General features: G+C 49.0%; 1 protein-coding gene across 1 annotated transcript; it reads left to right on the top strand.

Annotated features, from left to right (window-relative positions):
• Window positions 1–2,566: 2,566 nt before the first annotated feature.
• On the top strand, window positions 2,567–3,307 carry LOC112890694 (protein GLUTAMINE DUMPER 4-like). Its single transcript, XM_025957546.1, has one exon. The coding sequence runs from the start codon at window positions 2,693–2,695 to the stop codon at window positions 3,041–3,043; it is 351 nt and encodes a 116-aa protein (XP_025813331.1). The 5' UTR covers window positions 2,567–2,692; the 3' UTR covers window positions 3,044–3,307.
• Window positions 3,308–14,275: the final 10,968 nt, after the last annotated feature.

Raw genomic sequence — 14,275 nt, 5'->3', positions numbered from 1 at the left:
TTCGGAAGCAGCCACCGCCGAAGCGAGTGTCCTTGTTGGAATTGCCTGACATCACCTTCCGCGCAATAAAGATGCCCGACGTTGCCTTTAGGAAGGATATGACGTCAATGGCGCCATCAACGCCGTCCCAAGAAGGGATGGGTTTTCACCTGCATCGTCACCGCAGTGTAACGAAAACGATCGGCGCTGCTGGGAGCCTCGCACGACGGCAGTCAACGACGCCACCACGACGACGCTAACATACGTCCAAGCAAACCACTGTCGGCCACGTCGCTGCAGCGCCGCCGACGCACCGTCGCCCAAATCGTAGACGTCGGCACCTTGGAGCCCGCCCGCCGCGCCAGACGACACCGGCCCTTGGAGTCTGCTCACCGTGGAGCAAGGGTTTAGGGTGCCCTGACTGCCACGGGCGCCGCCGGCCGGTGGACCAGCCGCCGCGTGACGGACACGGGCGCCGCGGCAATCACGGCCGGAGCGATGCATTTGATTCCAGCTTTCAGCGGAGGGGCGGATCTCAACGGGATCTTTGCCGACACGGAGTCCATCTTCTTCATGGACGAGCAAGGTAATTTGGAACAAGACACCATAGTTGTATGCGCGTAGATTTTGTTCTGATTTTGTCTTGTCTGTCGTACAAATGCATCTTAGTAATCTTGGAGCATAGTACGATACATTATCCCGTACGCCCGAAGATACAGAGCGTCGCCGTTGAAGCGGAGGGGATCCGAGCTGGTCAATGTGTAAAAACTAGATCCGATCTGTTCAATCGATCAGGTACGAGAGCGAAACTTCTTCGGCCTTTCACCTTTAAAATACAATCTTTGTTCAGTTCCATTTTGAAGAATCCGTCTTCGGAGCTGTAGATCCGGGTGGAACAAAACGCGTCGGTACTACGACAACTCAAGTGTACGTCATTTAATTAACAAGAAAGATGACCTAAATCATAGTTATGCTCTGACTCCATTGTACTGTATAATGGTTTGCTTCCTTTAATGGATGTCAGCACAAGCAATGTTCAAATGAAGCCCTTCTCAATTGACCTAAATGAAAGTTTGCAGAGCACATCTGGTATGCAGCCGAAGAGGTATATTAGTCTTTTACACTGTTCATTCTAAGATTAACGAGTTCTCTTTGCTTTAGAGGTAGCACTATGTACCTGTCTATGCAACTTGGTTTTTTTATCTGTATGCAGACAGCTAAATAGGATTTGTTTAGTTGAAAACATACATCAATTGGTACTTTGTTCTTTTGTTATGCACAGCAATTACAAGTTTGTGCTTTAAAGTCGATAAATTGTACTTGTTTTGGCAGAAAGCGTCAAGATTGTGTGAGCACAGAACCGTCACATCCACACAACTACTGAAACACCTTTACGTCCCATCGTACAGGAACGATTCTCTCAATCAATCTTAAAAGAAGGCAAATACACTTCCTATACGGTCGCTAAGGACAGAATCGCACACGTCCCACCGTCCAGCTGACGGCCAGGATAGACCGAGCGTGAGTGCGCGGGAGTAAACTCCATTTTTCCCATTGGCATGTACTCCTTGGGCGATCTGTGAAGCCCTGGCTTGTTCCGGCAGAGGCAGCATTACATTCAGCAGCGCACTCCGCTCCTCCTTGCTCGGTCCGGCTGCCGCACTGCCAGGACGAAACTGCGGGCGGGCGGGCATCCGTCTCATACTGGCACCTCGCCACGCAACGAGCACGCATGGGGGCGGGCGTGCAACTACCTCGGCGGCGCGTGCAACTACTTCGGGGCGCGCACGCGTCCGGCCAGCCGCCCGCCGAGGCCCGGCCCAGACAGCGCCAGGCTAGCTGCCACTAGCTCGGAACCGGGGCCTGATCCTCTCCAAATTCCAACTTTTACGCTCTCTCCGTCACATTAATTTTATGACACATGCATGGAGCATTAAATATATATAAAAAAATAACTAATTGCACAGTTTAATTGTACATCACGAAACGAATCTTTTGAGCCTAGTTGGTCCATAATTAGATAAAATTTGTTAAATACAAATGAAAGCGCTGCAGTATCAAAAGTTGGAAAAATTTGGAATCTAAGCAAGGCCCGATTCCTCTGGGACGTGGGCACTGACGAGGGACGGGATGGAATTGAATGCGGGGGACGCGCGCGGCGCGGCGGCTCGGAAACGCCACCGCGCGCGACGCGGCGCCGCCTCCGGGCGACGCATGGCTCGCCTCCGCACCTGCTAGTCCTTGCTGCAAAAAGAGTTTACGCCAGTACAGCAAATGACAACACATAATAGCCTGAGGTTAAACGAGTTTACACTGGTGCCTACCCCATAATAGTCGGAGGAGTATACTAGTAGTTTGAAAAGGGGCTGCAAGTGAAGTGCTAATTAATTTTCTTTTTTTAAAAAAAAATCCTATCCCCAATCCGTGTGCATGCGGCAGCTGGCCAGCATGACTTGATGTGAGAGAAACAGAGCACACAGCGCCTGCTGGGGGAGGAGGCAGCTCGGCAAAGCAAGCAGAAACAGGATCGCGAGCGCGCGCGGCTTCTTTTCCCCGCTGCCCCTGCGCCCCCGGCCGCCTATATATACCCCATCCTCCCCGTCGATCTCCTCCCACCCACGGCCACCTCCCAGTCGCAGCCAGCCAGCCTTCTTTTCTCCGCAGTCGGTCGCAGAAGCAAGCTATAGAGAGAGAGAGAGAGGGAGGGAGAGTGATGAGGCCGGAGAGGGGCGGAGGCGGTGTCGCGGCAGAGCTGATGGCGGGCGGCGGCGCGCGGCCGAGCCTGTGGCGGACGCCGACGCCGTACCTCTTCCTGGGCTTCGCGCTCATGATGGGCCTCATCGTGATGGCGCTGCTCGCGCTCATCTGCACGCGCCGCCTGTCCTCCTCGCGGCGCGGGGCCGGCGGCGAGGAGAAGGCGGCGTCGGTGCGGGGGGTGCTCGTGCCGCTCGACCGGGAGGCGCCCGGGGTCGTCGTCATCATGGCCGGCGACGCCCTGCCGTCCTTCCTCGCCAGCGCCAAGCCGCTCGCCTCCTTCGCCGCCCCCCGCGCCGACGCCGTGTAGGCGCGCGCGACAACCACCCGCAAGCCGAAACAGAGCGGCGACGCGGGGCCAATTTTGCCGAGAGTTTGTTCTTTTTTTTTTGTTCTTTGGCTCGGAGTTCTTCCGTGGCGTGAGGCGTGAGAGCGCCAAGCCGCCGCCGCCGCCGGCGGCGGCTGCTTTGAATGAGAGATCTGTGAAACGAAGTTTGGTTTGGTTTGTTCCGGCAAAAGCTTCCAGCTTCAATAAACGCGTACGGCCTTTTTTGTTGGTGGCTGCGTTCAGTAAGTTCAGCAGCTGGATCCCATTATTTGGCCCGTTTTTGCACGCAATTTGCTGCCGCGCAACATCATGGTTGTTGTGTTGTGTGATTGTGTGTCCCTCCAATCCAATGACCCCTGGTAAAAACGGCTGGTACAGTAAAAAAAGTAACAGTAGTACAGTAATGTGATCATGAGCGTACATACGTACAGTGACCCTGAATCCTCTAACGCGATGCAGAGCTCGTGATGAATGAAGATGGGCATTTTAGCAGAACAGACCTGGCGGTTGCCATCTTGCACTTCTGCCCCCTTGCATCACACCATGCCCTTCTTCAGTCACCACCAGTCTGAAAACATGCCATCATGCTGCTAGCTTAGCTAGTAGAACGAACTAGCACGGTTCTCATCTGCACTGCGACGCTTCATACTATTCTGTTATTGCTGGCACCTCAGCCCATGGAAAGAGAAGCATTTTATTTGTTCCTCCGAAAGCAATTCTAGAGAAACAGCCACAGAACGAAAAGAAAAGAGACGATTTGACGTAGCCAAAGCCATGCAGCCGCGGACAGATGAACAGAGTCGCCCGCCCACAGCACGGCAGCGAGCACTACAGCAGAGCACAGCACCTCGCGACACGTACATTTGCGTGCAACTTATGCAGCTGGTTTTATACACGGGTCGTGCTACTTTAGCGAAACGAGGGGCCAGCATCGCAATTGGATTCGGTTCAAGTGCAGAAAAAGAGTATTTTTAGTGTCCAAGTGCAAATAAAAAGCAAGCAACTTTAGTTCCCTCCCACACTCCACTTGTACGACCAGTGCAAGTGCCTCGCTCCGTTTGGATTGCTTGTACTCCTGCTGTCCTGCATCGTCCTTTCATTCGTCTCCCTAAAAAAAAAAGTATTTTCTGATACTACCACTTTATCAGGTTGTATTTGTTGGTTCCTGCTGCACTCGAAATTTGCAAGGCCGCAGCTGGTACCAATCATGCGCCCTGCTTATGTATTAATTCAAGCTAATCCAATGCTCGCCTATCCGGAACTGTACTTGGTTCGCTCTAGTCCGCTTTAGCAAAGGTGCTTTGCCTGATCATCTTCTATGATTTGATGAACACCGAATGTTCCTCATCAGGACAGTTCAGCTGGTGAGTTTACAATGCGTGTGACAGAACGATTCCTTCACCGAGTTCCCCTGTATCCTTCTTTTCCCTTTCAAAAAAAAAGAGTGAACGAAATCCTTCTTTCTCATCAGAAAAAGAAAAGGGAAAAGAAAAGGTTCGAGGGATGAATAATCGAGAGGTGGTCCAATATTAATATGTATCGGTGGCAATAATAATAATGTAAGTCAAGCCACGTGGGCCCGGCCTGCCGGCTGCTTTCCGAAAGGAGGCGGCTAGCCTGGAAGCGGCGCCTCGAGCGCGCAGAGGGTCGGTCGTCGTCGTCACGCTAGCTCGCCGCCGGAAAAGACCGTCGTCCTCTCCTCCACCAGGTTCTCATCTAGAGGGCCTACCCATCAGTAGCAAAGGTGACTTTTTCTTGCACAAGTTCGGTTCTGACTCAAATGTGAAAAATCCCTGCTCGTGCTCCTCTTGGATTCTCAGTTAACTGTGTGCGCCACTGACATGTAGGATCTTCTGAGTCACGGGAAGTGGCCGGTTCCGGAATAGAAAATGGTCAGTAAATCAGTCGCCCTGCAGAAGATCCAAGCACAAGGGTTTTTTCTACAATTTCGTTAGCGTTGTACCATTTTTCATGGAGGCAAAGTAGGTGTTTTAATAGCCAGGTGGAAGTTGAACAATGATGTGTGCTTTTTTCCTTTAGGAATGGATAACGTACATTGTACTCTCGCACACTTGCACACAATTTGTACTAGCACGCATGGCACGGTAGCATCCATTCGTTGCTAGTGGATGCGGCACCTCGTGGTTGATCTTAGCCCTGTCACGTCATTAAAGTAAATCTTATTATTTAAAAGTATTAAATAAAATTTGTTTATAAAATTTTTCACAAATAGATGCTAATTCGCGAGACGAATTTAATGAGCCTAATTAATTCATACTTTCGTAAATATGGATTAATGCACGTCATCAGATTCGCCCCGCGAAGTAGTCCATAGGTTCCGCAATTAATTTTATAGTTAGATTTTATTTAATACCTCTTTGATAACCAAAACACCCCGAAGTCTACTGGCTCTAGCTGCTGGCTGTGGGCGGAGCTTTTTAGGAGTTGGGGGCCGAGTCATGATCAACCAGGGGGCGGGGAGCAGCGTGGCCCCGGCCATGGCCATGATTGCCTCCACCGACGAAGCATTCTCGCACCGCCAAATAAACATGCAACCCCTTTCCGGCTTCCGTTCGTCCTCCACCTCCGTGCAGAGTATCCTGGAGCATACGACCTTCCCTCCCCTTCCCTTCCCCTTCCCCATGGTTTGCGACAACACATCTGCCTCTGCCTCTGCCTCTCAACTCTGCGGCGCTAGGTGTCTAGGTCACCATCTTTCTCCACGGAGAAAATCTCTAGACCCGGCCGGATTGGCGGCTCGTGCGATCGCGTGTCTCCCTAGCTAGGTCGCCGGCGCAAGAAGAACCGCCCTATTATGTATGTTTTAGTGTCATACAAGGAAATTAATTAAGTGGTGATGCCCCGGGAAGGAGACGCGCGGCGAGAGGAGCTGCTAGTCGATGCGATCACGCTGAACATTCCCCCAAACGTCTACTAGCATTCGCGGAGGACGGTTGATAGGTGAGAGAGCTTGCTACTCTCCTCCAACCACAAAGACGATATATATACAAGTTTGAAGGCCGCCGGGGAATTCTAAAACTACCTATATTTTACTGTAGGTCGGATGGAGCATTTGTAGATATTATTGCCATGTTCACAAGCTTAACTTCTTCCTGAAATAAGATTGTCTGGTCATGCCTTGGTTCAACGAATAAGTGTACAAGGTGCTTTTCATTTGTACAGGGACCTTTGAATTATATAAACCATTTTACACGTGCTCGTAACTACTATATATTTATTATATATTTATCTTATGATGTAGGGCGTATCTGACCATCTGTGATGGTATATATTTTAAATATGTGACCATACATGGAGTATATGGACATACTTACTTTTATATACTAGTAATAATGTATAATTATAATATGTTTAAAAAATAGGGATGTTTTTAAAACTTTTCGTACATATCCCTTTGAATCCCTTTGAAGTATCTTAGAATTAGTATACGAATATACTTAAAGTGATAAATGAGTACGTGGATATACGCACGGTGCTATACTGATAGCGAGAGTGGCTACAAGCGAGCGTAGATAAAAATTGTCATATATATATATATATATAAAGAGTTGATTTGGCAGTAATATCTGTGTGTGTTGGTGGAGACCGGCCGTATCCAGTGATTATTGGTGATTTTTTGGTGAGTGTTTAGAAGTAATTTGACTTATAATGACTACATCACTACAACAGCTCCAAATTGGCAAAAACAGTCAGGATTGGTTGAGCACATGTGCCGTGGTGTGTGATCTTTGCATTGCATCCCACCGGTGGTGGATTGTTGCAACAAAATGCATCTCAAAACCAGAGTTACACATAATTTTGGCTTTTGAGAATAAACACATGCATGATAGCCCCAATAATTTTAATATAAAATTTTAAAAATACAGTATTAGGTTAGTCTCAGTGCATAGTTTCATAGCACTGTTATCAAGACTAAGAATTAGATAATAATTGTGCAGCATGATAAGTGTTATGGGGATGAAACTCCTTTTCATATCTGATGAAACTCTCTCCTTCTCTCTTCTCGTCGTATCAGCAAAATTGATGGCGTAGCATAGAATTTAATCCCATGAAATACTCCGTGAACCGTGTTAAGACTGACCTAGGGCTCCATTTAGTTCCGGAGGGCTAACTTTAGTTCCATCACATCAAACCAGAATCTTGCTATTTAAAAGTACTAAATAAATCTGTTTATAGAACTTTTCCACAGATGGGTGTTAATTCGCGAGGTGATTTAATGAGTCTAATTAATCCATGATTTGCAATAGTGATATTACATTAACCATCCACTAATTATGGATTAATATACCTCATTATAATTAATATACCTTATTAGATTTATCTTATGAATTAGATCAAAATTCTGCAATTAGTTCTATAAGTAAACTTTATTTCATACTTAAGATTTCTGTGATAGGATCAAAGTTTAGCTGTACTGAACTTAGCACACCTTTTGCCACAATCCCAACCCAAACACCGCCGGTAGGGTAAAGTGCTAGTACTAGGTAACTAGGTAAGTAGCTAGCTAGGCCATTCAAGTAGCCTCTCGAGTCTCGACTCATGCGTGTGTGGCCTCTGCAGTGTTTTGGAACTTGGAAGCATTATGCCCTCGAATATTCCGGCCCGTTGTGCTGGATCCTTCGCTTCATCCACCCTTCCGTCTGCTGTGAGCCTGCGAACAACACAGTGCATGGATGCATGCTGGATGCTGCAGCCAGCCTGCGAGGTAGTAGTAGCCCTAGCTCTTAGTAGGCGTGGTTGGCTATGGTTGCCAGTTGGTGACCATTCCAACGGCACATTGGCACTATGCCACTACGGCAGCAGTGCTATGAGGATGAGTTTAGAAGGGTGACGAGTAAGCTGCGCGTCAGATCATCACCAGCAAAGGACGGCTCCTGCCTTTCCCGGCCGCTTCTGTCCTTTGTTTAACAGGGCCAAATGTGACCGGGTTCGGTTGGTGGCGCTGTATCGGCAGAAAAAGCAGCTTGGCCATGTTCTCTTCTCGCCCGTTGGTTTCTCCTCGCTAGCACCTAGCAGCAGTGGTCAGTGAAGGATGAAGCCTGCCATGCATGCTTTCCTGCTTTTCCTGCAGCTGTGAAGAAGCCGCGCGCCATGGTCGACACCCTCACAGCACGATGTCGACACGCCGCACGCGCACGCCGTCGCGTCGAACCCGCTCGGCCGGCGTTCCGATCACTTTTCTTTCCCTCGTGCGCGTGCGCGTGCGCGCGGCGAGCCGCCGCTGCAGTGCACAGCACTGGGTCCCGAGAGCGACGGCCGGCGGAGAGGCTCTGGACGACGGCCGGGATTCGAAGATCTTCCGTTTCGCTCGGCACACAGGGTCCTTTGCGGCTTCCATTGCAAGAACTGCTCGCCGGACCTCAAAACTACGCGACAGTATGGGACGGGGAATCGGCCCTTGTCATGATTGATAACATGGCACAGGTTGCTAGTCCTAAAAGAGCGCGTCAAACACTGCCGCAGTGCCATTTTCTTTTTCTTTTTTTTTTGTTTTGTTTTGTGGAGAGAGGTTTCTTATAGCTTGTTAACTGAAGAACAGGGGAAAAGAAGAAAACCTTGTGGTGGGTCTCTCTGGGCTGAAATAGTGCGTGGGCAGTTGGTCTCTTGGACCTGCTCGCTTAAATTAGGGCCTACTTGCTGAAATAGTTGATTTGGTTGTTCCTCTCAGGAGACCATGATGCAGACACGCGCGCTTCAAGCTCCATACGCAGCAGCACCGCGCATGTACGGTCCCTGAATCAATGGGTTCCCAGTACTCAAACATGTCAACAAGTTTGTTTCTTTTTAAAGTGCATGCCAACAAGCTCAAATTTCACTAGCTAGGATGGATACATCTCTGCATAACGAACTTTATTTACAGGAAATAATCTCAGCACCATTTTCCTAAAAGAGATGATGAAGTTGCGTAGTTAATATTCTCGGTAAATTACAAGGAACGCACATCTTTCTAAGAACGGGAGAAACTGAAACTGATTAGATTACAAGGGTTGGGCATGGATACTGCTACCAAACGAACTACTACGATGGCTAGCTAGCTGGCATGATGAGCACCAAAGCTTTACTGGAATACTAGTTACTGAGTAACTAATTATACACCCCGTACAGCTGCTAAACGCCTCCAAAGTCCAACCAAAACTGACGTTCAGAAACCTGACATCGATTACGAGCCAGCACCTAGCTTGGCTAGCTACCAGTTTCATGGGTGCTTGACGTCCTGGGTGTAGATGTAATCCGTGTGCAGTTCTCCCCACTGCGCCTCGGCCGTGCCTGCACTTCCCCTGCTACCTGCCGAACCCCTGGCGCCAATGCACGGCTCCTGCAGATTGTCCAGCAAAGACCACACCGCCCCGTCATTATGCCTGTTGTACTAATGAAGAAGCATCTTTTAAGCTCTCTATATACATGGAGGTAACATGCGTGTGCTCGCTTGGACCAGGGCCCATCATATGGTTGTGCTGTGTTGTGTTTATGCAGAATAAGAATGCACATGTGGATTGTTGTCGGCTGCATGCATCGAAGAATGGTGTTACTGTTCCGGGTGCCGCATCAGGGGCAGCTCCCCATGCTATTGCCCTCCAAGCTCTCAACATAAAGCAATGCAATAATTAAGTAGGAACAGTGCATGCTTCTTTCTACCTGCAGCTGCCTCTGTCTGCAAACGAAGGATACTGCAGGAGTATGTGTAATGCTCTCAGTGCTCGATACAAAACCATTATACCGATGCTTATGAGTACTTTGCAGTACAAGGAAGAATACACGGGCAAGACTAGCTTGTCATCGGCTAGTCAAACATGCAGATAGGTCGATTTCAGAAAGGGTTATTCCAGCAGCACGCATAGCTTGTTGGAACGAAGGTTCAGACTTCAGAGAGATGCTCACCGGGGTCGGGGTTGTGGCGGCGCCAGTGTCATGGCCGCCGAGGCCGCCGTGGCTCGGCTCCTCCTGCGCCGTCCACAAGAGCTTCCTGGACGGCCGAGCGCCCTGCGCCAGCAGGGGGGCCACCAGCTGCAGGCACAGGAGACACACCAGTGCCGCCATGGCCGCCGTTCTCCTCCCGTGCACGACCATTGTTTCCTGTCAGAGAACGCGAACGGTCGCTCACTAGCTGCCGGCTGCCCCTGATCTGACCTCTCTAGCTCTTTCCCTCCCCACTGCGTTGCTGCCGTGGCCAACAGAAGCTGGAGGAAGATGCATATATATAAGCAGCAACGGAGGAGGTCATCGTAGGGAGAGGGAAAGCCGGCTAGACGATGGGGTTTCTTGGGAGGATACCTTTCATGCGCCATGCGCGCGCATGCCCTTGCCCCGATGAGATTGGGAGTAGCTGGTAAAACAAAAAAGAAATTTGGTACGTGTGCATCACCGCCTCGGGGTGCCAAAACATCTAGTGTGTGTACTCTGATCCGATAGGTAGGTTAGCCCGATTACCCCCGATCTACCTGGATCCGCTAAAGTTATTCAGTTAATTTCAGGTTTAACTGATCGAACCGCTATAATTCAAGTATTCTAAGGCCAATATTAATGGGTGTATTATAGAAGTGTCATGAACATTAAATATTATACCACACCATCAAATTTAGTGACAAAACAGAGTTATTTACGAGGAGAGAGGAGTGAAAGTTTTATAGAATGAGAGAGGAGTGTCATGATACTCATCCGGCATAGTTATCAAATTTTTAATCTAAATAACTGTACGATAACACTCTCTACTGAGACTGACCTAATCCAATAATTGGATGGGTTTCGAACTTGCGATATTGCCATGTCCAAAGAATCTGGACGTTGTGCTCAGATTAGAACTGAATCGACGTCCGAAACGATCCGGTAGCCCATCTACCCGGTGAACACCATTGTTCATGTTTGTCTTTTGCAACGTTCGCAGGCACCGTCACCGAGCATCTTGCCAGGACACGACCCGGATTGAGAACGAGGGCGTGCGCGGACCAAGGCGGCCGGGAGGGGAAAAATTTTAGCGGCGCGGTTGACCAAGCGGAGGAATGAGCGAGGGAGACACGAGCAAGGGGGGCTGAGACGCGCGAGTAAATGGCGTCGGGGCCCGGGCCTTTTGACCTCCGTTCGCGGGGCAGAGGATCGGAGACCTCCGCGCGCGTCGGGAGGGGCGGCGACGAGTGGCTGATCGATGCATGGGTTCCGATCCGAAGTCAAAGCCTCAAACCGGGCGCGGGGGCCGGCCGTGCGCGAGCTTCCATTCCCCTTCTCCCTCGCAGGGGGTGGCAGCGGCGGGACATGGTTGGGGAGCGGGACGCCGGTGCCTTTCCCGCGGGAAACCGAATGAGAACATGTCCATGCATCCACACGTGTCGTGAGTGCGGATTGCGGAGCATGCGAGGTTCAAAAGGCTGCTTTTTTTTTAGTTTTTAATTTTGGGAGGTGCTAACCTACAAGCTTCTAAAACAAAAAGATCCTTCTTCTGAGTTGACAAACAGCTACCAATGGGGACGGAGTTAATTGTGACGGAGGAAGGCGGTACGGTAGACGGGAGGGAAAAAAAATGGTAGATGAAGGAAGATGACAGCATGAGGAGGAGGAAGGTGAGTAGCAGAGAGGTCGCACGGTCATCTGGCATCCTCCCTCATCCTTGTTTAATATCTTCTTTTTTTAATTTGCAGTTCGTATTTATTACATCAATAAGACAGGAAGTTTGGGCACGTCTAATCCATTGTATGATGTAGCAAAGGGAAGGAAAGGGAAGAAAGAAGTAAACAGACTGCGACGCTTATGCTGCTTCAACCTATTGTTAACCCGCTATCACGCCCTCAATGTCCATTTTGTACTAATATGACTTCTCTTTCATCTGTTAATGGATTGTTACACCTTTAATCCCCCACGCTAGCTTACCATGTTACGCTACAAACGGGATTGCGCGTCGCAATCCTAGATAGGTCATTACACTTTTGGTTTCCCTTATTAGTAATCTTAACAAGGCGTATGCAGCGACATTCTTAATTTCGCCACGCGATTGCTTTCGCTTGGTGTCTTGGTGGTGGTGTTTTCCGCTTATTTTTATCTCAACTTGACCTCGCAATCGTCACAAGAAAACATGGCTGTACTAAAAGCTGAAGGCCCGCACTAGCAATTGTGGATGACAAAAGGCATTTAGGCAGCTGATCACATCCATATCTTGCCCATTTGTATATTGCAAGGTCTCTCATGCATCTAGATGGAAGAAATCAGCCATTGCCGTCGCTGAAAACTGTTTTACACCAGCTGAAAACTGAGGCAAGGGGGCAACAGCTGAAAACCAACCCAGTGAATGCGGATCCCGCTGCCACGCCCCTTGATGGGCCATCAGAAAGTTTTTTTTAATGGTAAACAGAACATTTTCCTCATGGCCCAAAGATAGATGGAAGTGTAGGCCAGACATCAGCAACTGTCATTATTTCTGAATATATGATGGAAGCGTTGGTTTCTAGATAACATAGCTAGCAATGAAAACAACGGTGGTCGGCAAAGTACTAAAGCAGAGTTTGGCTAAGACAGTAACCTGCTGTTGTGCTCATGCCTCATGGTGGTCGTTGGGAAAATTGGGTAAGACACAGCTTGGTGTTTCAAAAGTTGATGGTCAGCTTAAGTCACCATAAACAACCATTATGCCGTCTGATTTGTAACTTCTGATTTAGATAATTGTATATATGCTATCCTAAACTGCTGTGGCGGTGCTCCACCATTCCACACATACAAGTTTTGCTTTAGACAGCTCCAGTTGTCTTAGGCAAACACCACACTGGGACACAATTATGTATTGTCACTATTGGCATTGGCAGGTAATCAATATAAAAACTTATTATGGTATGCAAACTAATTAAACCCTAGAAGGCCTAGGAGATATCATATTTGTGTGGATTGTCGGTTCATAAAAGAAAGTGCAAATGGCAAAAGATATATAAAGAAAACTTTGCTACTGTGTTGGAATCATGCAGAGGTTGCAGCCATCATTTTTCAGTCTGACGATGTTCCTCAGGGCATTCAGAATTCCAGAGATCCTACCCAATTTGCCTGTATCTGTGTGTGTAAGCAAAACTACATATTATAGGTCCCTATATTATGACGCCAAACCAAAGGATTGACCAAACGGTACCAGAAACATCACAATCATGCAGCATGCATCATGCATGCACCCAAATCACCAAAGTGCACCAAACAGTTGGCTTATTACTGGCATTATTTGCTTTCTCTATTATCAAGTGTTTCTTTGTGGCGTCACTATAGGAAAACATATTGCTGTCATATCTTAGCGCAAAAAAGCATAAAGCCAACGTCATCGCTTTGCCACAATGAAATGTTCTTGTCAAAGCATCTCGTGGCACAAGGTCACAATTCTTGTCCTTTTGCATGCTTGAGTAATAACAACTCTATAACATGCCTGAGGTCGAGTTAGCTCGCCCCTCAAAAAAAAAAAAGACGCAAAAAATGTCAAGCCCATGCTTCAGGCTCCATGAGCAAGATCATTTTCAAAGTACCTACCTGATTGAAAGCACGCATGCTTTGCGTGCAAATTTCCAATGATGAGAAAGTGGCAGGAATTGAGGCGAGTTCAGGGCAGAAATTTCCACCCGGGAAGAAGAACAATTCCGAACAAAGGCTTATCGCCTCCCTGTCACCCTACGATTATTGGCGTGTGGTACTCGACAGATAAAAATTTGCAGCAACCGGAGGACAATGACGTCTCCCGGAAATCGACAGGATAATCCTGCATGAACACGCAATGGCACGCGAAAAGACAGGTTCTCGCTCTCACCACAATGCCTGTAACTTTAGGGCTCTTTTTTGCAGTTTAAAGGAACTCACTCACCTCTTGCATCAATCTCCATGCATCATCTCCCTCTCCCTCCATTGATCGAAAGACTCTCCCTTTAAATACAGCAAATCTCTTCCCAATCATCTCCTCCTCATTGCAACTTTGCAGAGCTGCCAGCAGCAGCTAGCTAGCGCTTCTAGGCAATCATGCAGAGAGACATCGGGACGTTGGCGCGCCACCCGCTCGGCGCCGCGGAGTTCTCGAGCCTCTACTTGCTGCAGCACGGCTCGGGCTCCGGCGGCGCGGCCGGTGGCGGCGCCAATGGCCCGTGGTGGAGCTACAGCTGCCACGGCGGCAGCTCCGGGGCGAGCCCGGGAGAGCTGGAGCTGCAGGCCGCGGGTGCCGCCGCCGCGGCGCGCGACGACGAGCGGAGG

Source organism: Panicum hallii, chromosome 4, assembly GCF_002211085.1.
Source record: "Panicum hallii strain FIL2 chromosome 4, PHallii_v3.1, whole genome shotgun sequence".
NCBI lineage: Eukaryota > Viridiplantae > Streptophyta > Magnoliopsida > Poales > Poaceae > Panicum > Panicum hallii.
The sequence above is the reverse complement of the archived record's forward strand: the minus strand, read 5'-3'. Positions and strand labels throughout refer to the sequence as shown.

What these genes read in the sequence shown, in the direction of transcription:
- LOC112890694 (XM_025957546.1), top strand. Translation starts at nt 2,693, where the DNA reads ATGAGGCCGGAGAGGGGCGGAGGCGGTGTCGCGGCAGAGCTGATGGCG.